Here is a 7303-nt window from a genome sequence, read left to right on the forward strand (position 1 = left end):
GTTGAATTAATCGTCGATTCAATTAGTCACAGTTAGATCGAGGTCACAAAAATATACGCCGTTCTTTGAGCTTCTTTAAAACCGATTGACGCTACTTTTTGTAAATGTCTTAGTTTTTATACAACTAAGTTCAATCTTTTTTGTTTTATAGAATTAATCAATTTACCTTCTGAAAGACTTTTTGTAAATTTCTTCATTTTTATATCAAGGTACGAACTGATTTACAATATTTTTTATTCTATCTGTTTTTTTGTTTTATATAGAATTGATTGCCTTTTGAATGACTCATTCCATCGACTCCACTTTTTAAATTTCTCAGTAAATTTCTCAGTTTTTGTATCAAGATATCAACTAGTTCACATGTATTTAATTCTATCTACTTTTTGTTTCATAAAATTGTTCAGTTTGTCTTCTGAAAGACAAACTCATTTATCATAAAATTTAGCAGGAACACATTCAATGTCTTTCTTTCATGTATTATGTGTGTTTTCCCAGATAACATGTTTCATAAGATATCTAAAAGATGTCTTTTAGACATCTTATGCAGCATAAATGTTATCTGACTTATGAATTTAATAATGTTCTTTCAAATATTACATGGTCACCTATCATCATTGTAACAAAATGGACTTCTAATTTTGCAGTAATTCGGTTTCCATGCGGCGATGACGGCCGCGAGGAAATGTTTCCATGCGCCACACTCCGTACTCCGGAGGTGCACCTGCAGAGAGTTGGCTTAGCCACCAAAAGATTCTACAAATCGACGGCGACTCGAAGTTTGGAACGAGCTTTAGACATCCGAAAGGATGATTACTGTATCTCGTTTGAAATCTCAGTGTCGGTAGATGACAGCTGATTAATAACAACATGTCTGGAAAAATAATCTCTGGGAAAGATGGAACGATTGGGATCTTAAAACCTCTCTGGAGATGAAATTATAAGATGACGAGCCGCTCGTGACATCCGTGTCGCGTGAGTTCCATTGGCGATCTGGATAATCGCAAAGTTATCATAATTTTATTCGTTATTTTAATCGATACGCTTGTCTAGCTTATCATATCTATCGTGTAAGATTTAGTTAGAATATTTACGTCATGTATGTTATTGTTTGCGGAGAAATAAGATACAATTGGTATCAACAGGTTTTATATGATGATGCGACTGAATTTCAAGACAACCTTGCTTGTTTTGGTTGTCGCAACACTGAGCTTTCTACTTGCGTCATGGAATAATTGTGGAACCCTGTTGTTCCATACAGACTGGAAGACAAAATATCATAAGGTAAGGCAGAATTTATATGATATAACAGTGAGAGCGAATTTTAACGTATTAATCTACATCAACTCGTCATAGTACGTATTTTTATATATTATATGTTTTATATGTTTCAATATAGGATCGTATAAATACCGAATCGGGATATCAAGAGATAGATTGTCATATAAATGGCGATTACTCTGTAGGATGTCGAAAAGAAGGCGACGAAGTGTATATACCATTTTCATTTATCCATAAATATTTTGAGGTCAGTTAAGTTGATGCGAATTGATTAGCGTTAAATTAAATAAATTATATTATAAATCAATAAATTATGTTGTAAATATATTACGATAACTTGTACATACAATGTTTTAGATTTATGGAAAACTAGCTACTTACGATGGTCTGGAGAGATTCGAATGGCTGCATAGTTACTCAAAGATTGTAAACCCCAAGGGAAAGTATGATCCCCGAGGTGTATTTATGACCTTTGAAAATTACAATGTCGAAGTCAGGGATAGAGTTAAGTGTATCAGCGGCACCGACGGTGTACCGATATCGACGCAATGGGAGAGCCAGGGATACTATTATCCCACACAAATTGCTCAATTTGGATTATCGCATTACAGTAAAAATCTAACAGAGCCCGAGCCACACAGAAAGATCATTGAGGATTCCGATAAAGTTAAGCAGAATTGGAACGTTCCCCAAGGATCGGTTATGAACAGAGTCTATGACAAGCAAGCTAATAGTTACGTCCTGAAATTCGCTACCCCGGAAACGAGCACTTCCGGGATTTCTTTGAAGCTGGATCACGTATTGGACTTTGTATTGAAATGGGATCTTAATATTAAAGACAATGGAAGTGTCACGGTTGCATTACAGTCACGGGAGAAGAAAGAGATGTACTATCTTCACTATGTCACTAATAACATAGTTTTGTATAATTATAATAATCATGTGCACTATGGAATCGGACAAGCTAATCATCAATGGAAACGTCTTACTAGAGACCTCGTAGTTGATTTACAAAAAGGTCTTTATTTGAATGATAAAAGTAGGAAGAAAATACCTCGGTCTAAGTTAAAGGTAAGCGTCATTCAAACGATAATTTTGTAATTGATATCATAGAAAATTTGTAAGGTAACCACGTTCATTTTAGGTAGTTAAGATTACTTTGTACGGCTCTGGTATGATTGACAATATGACATTATCTACTAGCGAGCATATGGAACAATTTTATGATGCGGCAAGATGGTTCGTCGCTAATCAGAATATCACTTCCGGTGGTTGGCCGAATCCTGTCAGGAGAAAAGTAGCGTCTGGAATGGCTATTCTCGAGCCTGGATGGTATCACTCATAGCATATTTATATATATATATGTTACATGTAACTGTGCAATTAACCCTTCTGTATAATTTGTTATCTTTTTACTATCGTGTTTCACGAGATTCTCGCTTAAAATGCAAAAATGAAAACGAGATATCTATGCAAAATTCTTTGGTGTATGAAGGATAGTGTTTTAGAGGCATCATAACGGAATTCTCATAAATTTGAAAAATTGTTACTGTTTAAAATTCCATATGAATTTTCAGTTATTATACATTGACAGGATTAAGAGTAGGACTAGTTTCATAAAAGAAAAATATATGTTACAGGTATTCCAGCATGGGACAGGGTCACGCGATATCAGTGTTAGCACGAGCATATTATCATTCTGGAGAGGCAAAATACTTACAGGCCGCTATCAGAGGCCTACGACCTTTCAGACTGACATCCGCTAAAGGAGGGGTGGCTGCGCTATTTCTAAGCAAATATGTCTGGTACGAGGAGTATCCTACTACCCCTTCGTCTTTCATACTCAATGGTTTTATTTATTCGCTTATCGGTCTCTACGATTTGAAGAGCATAGCGGTAGGTAAGGACGCAGAGGAAGCGACCAGACTTTTTAATCAGGGTATGATATCGTTAAAAAATATGTTAACATTATACGATACCGGTTCAGGTACTACGTACGATTTGCGTCACTTTACATTAAAGACAGCACCGAATTTAGCTAGATGGGATTATCATTCTACTCACATTAACCAACTTCTTCTTCTGAATTCTATCGACAACGATCCTATTTTTATCACAACCGCGGAGAGATGGATCGGTTACATGAATGGTAAAAGAGCGGCGCATAATTAAGCACTTTAGAAAATATTCCATCTCCTTTGTATTTTTTATACTTATTTATTTAAATTATTTTTTTATCTTATCAAATTGTTTTAATGATTATTTTCATTATCTTATTTTTTATACTATGGATTAATTTCATAAAAATTTAATGTATATTTTAATCTTTTCTTTCAGTAGATTAAATATTCCCTCGTATAAAATATAATTTTTATTTTATATCAATCACAGAGTCATAGTTATCACGCGTGAATGAACAGAATAGGCGAAAAAGTGCGAACGTGTATAATATTAAAATTACAATTTGTTAATATTATCTTTGTTAATACTACAGAAATATGGCATAACTATAAGAATAGAAGATGTGTCCTTAATATACGAGATGATTTTTAATTATATGTCGATATACACATTTCTTATATTTATTTTTTATACATTTATATTATAATTACTTTTTATGTATAATTCGTATAAATGTAATATGATAATTATTCATTCTATTTATTTGATATAATATATAATATTTATTATATTTATATCTATTATACTTATTAAAAGTCTAGAAAAATATCTTAATTTAAAAAATACATACAATAAATGATAGATTAATAGCAAATAAAAAATTGATATACATATATAATTAAAAATCATCCTGCACATATTTGTAAATAAGATATTTCTGAAGAAACCCCCTGAACACTCGGACATTGAAGCGGACAATATCCGTTTTTAAATTAGTAAATTTCACATAACGGTGCTGCCAATAATTATAATAATTAATATGTAGCGTGATATTCTTTCGTAAGTCATATTGTATAATTATAAATAATACGTAAGAGAAGATTGTAATCATTTATTTTTTAATAGCGGCAAGTGATTTTTCGTAAATTTTCTCAACTAGTTTTATAACTATGGACTTGCACACTTTATGGAATATAATGTTAAATTATTCAATAAAAATTATTGTTTAATCAGACAATGTAATTCAGACCTTTGTAAGTAATATATTACAACGTTGCATTTTTTGAGTTCTTATTTTCTTTTTGTTATATGATGTGTATAAAATTTACATATTAAAAATATGTACGATTCTTATAGAATCTATTAAGAATGTAACACAGAACGTAGCGTTTGAAATTGAAATGGGAAAAAAATTCATCATCTAGGGATCTTAATACTGCAGCATAAATCTTTATGCTTCCACTCTTATTAAGAATCGAAAACTAGATTTGCGACCAGCCGCAGCTTATAAAACATGTAGAACACTTTGTATGAGATCTATTTTGTGGTGGACACGAATTGGAAGATATATTATCTGCGTAGCGCGCGCGTTACAAAAAAAATACATATATTATTATTCTGTTATACGACCTGCGTAAGAAATAGGCGGTTAACTTCTTTTTATTCCCCGGTTCAATTCTTCGCAAAAATACGACCGAATATAAAATTGGAATAGAAGTTACGATATTAAAACGTTGAGTATTTTAAACGTGGGATCGTGGTATCGTTTTGTGTGACTAGTAGTGGCGGTAACGGTAGGCGCGGCCGTAATTGTACACCGATTTGCTCTCGATCGGGTTACAGGTGTACAGGGCGTCGCCTCTGGTGCCCTGCGGGCACGTACAAACCGCGATATGACGTCGGGGCGTACACTCGGCGCTGGGGCCGCATTCGTGGCCGGTGCACGGGTTCCTGCACGTGAAATCGATACACGCCCGATTGTCGGGGCATTCACTGTCGGTGAAGCACTCCCCGCGCTGGCAGCTCGTCAAGGCGTTGCCAATGTAGCCGGTGGGACATGTGCATACCGGCCTCTCCTTCCCGGTATTGTCGTGGCCCGGCGTACAAATTGCGTTAATACCGCAGGGATTTGGCTCGCAGAGATCGCCTGAAAATGGAGATACATTGATTTTGAGACAATTATTTCCTCTTTTTCTTCCTCGTAACCTTCTTGGGTCAGTGATTAACTGATGATAGAGAAGAATATAACTCTAGTTAATTATAATAACAATGATTATAAGCTCGTATCAGAATAGATATTAAGACCAAATTGGATCAATCAAAATTTTACTAAATTTGATATTGTTTTGTATTTGATTTTCTTTCTTCTGATTAATTAAATTCAATCTCAATTTTAATCTCTAATTTGATACGAATATTATATTACCTTTACTGAACTTTAATACTGGAAGATAATGATTAATTATATTTTAAATGTTGCACAGTGCTTTTAATATTCAAAATAAATAATGAATTATTACCTTTCAGTATTGAATTGGATTTTTGTAAGGATGGATTACTTACGTGGTTCAAACAGTCTACAGCTGACGAAAGGATTACCGGTCATATGTTTCGGACAACTGCAAACGGGAGTGATACCGCGTAGGTTGCAGTCGGCGTGAACGCCGCACACGCCGTCGCAAGGATTCACGCATTTCTGATAGAGGCAAGCGGGCTTATTTGATGGGCATTCAGAGTGGGTGGTGCACTCCGGTCGGCATGCGACAAATGGGTTTCCCGTCCATGTCTGGAACAACAAGAAGCGGATCGATCCCACACGTCTGTTCCGTTTCATTTGGTTTCATTCGTCATCGAGCTTAGTCAGACAACTTATAGCCTTCGATAGAATAACCGTAATTCTCTATGGATAAAGCGGAGGCGTCTTACTTTCGGGCAGGTGCACTTCGCTTGATGATGGATGACTTGGCACTCCGCGTTCTCTCCGCACTTGCATGGATTCTCGCATTTGTATAATGATGAGCACGCGAGATGATGAGGACAATCGGTGTCGCTCTCACACTCGTGACGACATCCAGTTAAGGGTGAGCCTCTGTAACCCGGTAGACACGTGCAGACTGGCACTTCGTTGATTACCTCGCATTGGGTATTCACTCCGCATGGACTCGGTTTACAGGCGGCTTCTATATCGCAGTGAATATCTTTGATAATAACTTACGTTTTCAATATTAGAAAAAAGTGTGGACTCTCTTATGAATTATTATCTTTATTAAATTATTGTGAGTTACTATTTATTACAGTCAAATTCCATTTATCCGAACATGAGGAACAAAACAACAAGATAGAAACTGAATGGATTTGGATAATAGAGGCTCATTAGTTTCTATCAGTATTATTAGTATTTATCAATATTACAGCTTATTATAATATAATAAGAGAGTTGTAACTAGATACGAATTTGTTTGTACGAATGAGGTGCAGATATATAAACGGATTATTAATATTTAATTTAATTCTTTAATTATTATTACATTTATATTTAATTAAATTCTTTAAATCGAGGAAAGAGAGAAAGAAAAGAATAAAAACGAATATTTTTAAAAGACGTAAAGTCTAAAAATGTCAGAAACATTCGAAAAATCTTAAAATATTTTCGTGTAACACTTTTTTATAGATATTCATGTTAAATTAAACGGCAAAATTCTACATACGAGGATCGGCGACTTGACAACCCGAGAACGGATCTCCGACGTATCCTGGTATACACTCGCAGGTACCTATGTGATTTCTGGTCAAGCAGTTCGCGTTTATTCCACACAGACCTACGCAAGGGTCGACACACCTGTTGTTCGTACACACTTTGTTGTATGGACAATCGTCGTTGACTGAAACGTGACGAGGATGTTAAATAACATGCCGATTGATACATCATTCAAATGGCAACATCAGAAAATATATGAAAAGAGATATGAAAATATTTATGACAGATATAATTATTTATGAATACATAGAATTTCAAGAGTAGTAATATTTTTATGACAACACAAAAAAATGAATAGCAATAACCAACAATAACAGTCTAATTGAAAATAATCTTGTTAATTCAACGATGATGAGTATTAACGAA

The 7303-nt window shown here is 34.5% G+C and overlaps 2 protein-coding genes across 7 annotated transcripts in view; one reads left to right on the forward strand and one right to left on the reverse strand.

Moving 5' to 3' along the window:
- LOC108749887 (D-glucuronyl C5-epimerase) overlaps nt 1-3450 on the forward strand; it is a 3925-nt gene extending 475 nt beyond the window's left edge. For 2 of the 3 annotated variants that reach the window (XM_018488897.1, XM_018488898.1), the window contains exons 2-7: nt 645-972; nt 1143-1281; nt 1397-1525; nt 1636-2349; nt 2423-2610; nt 2919-3450. In XM_018488897.1, the coding sequence (XP_018344399.1) occupies nt 1150-1281; nt 1397-1525; nt 1636-2349; nt 2423-2610; nt 2919-3450 (1695 nt within the window). In that variant the 5' untranslated portion in view covers nt 645-972; nt 1143-1149. Of the gene's footprint in view, nt 1-171; nt 210-644; nt 973-1142; nt 1282-1396; nt 1526-1635; nt 2350-2422; nt 2611-2918 lie in introns of those variants that run through there. The other variant, XM_018488899.1, reaches the window with a different exon arrangement.
- A 1306-nt stretch (nt 3451-4756) lies between these two features.
- LOC108749851 (neurogenic locus notch homolog protein 1) overlaps nt 4757-7303 on the reverse strand; it is a 4892-nt gene continuing 2345 nt past the window's right edge. For all 4 annotated transcript variants that reach the window (XM_018488835.1, XM_018488834.1, XM_018488833.1 and 1 more), the window contains exons 4-7: nt 6888-7061; nt 6106-6359; nt 5743-5965; nt 4757-5326 (exon numbers count right to left, since the gene is read on the reverse strand). In XM_018488835.1, coding sequence (XP_018344337.1) covers nt 4956-5326; nt 5743-5965; nt 6106-6359; nt 6888-7061 — 1022 coding nt within the window. In that variant the 3' untranslated portion in view covers nt 4757-4955. The remainder of the gene's footprint in view (nt 5327-5742; nt 5966-6105; nt 6360-6887; nt 7062-7303) is intronic.

This window comes from Trachymyrmex septentrionalis, unplaced genomic scaffold, assembly GCF_001594115.1.
Source record: "Trachymyrmex septentrionalis isolate Tsep2-gDNA-1 unplaced genomic scaffold, Tsep1.0 scaffold32, whole genome shotgun sequence".
NCBI classification, from domain to species: Eukaryota; Metazoa; Arthropoda; class Insecta; order Hymenoptera; family Formicidae; genus Trachymyrmex; species Trachymyrmex septentrionalis.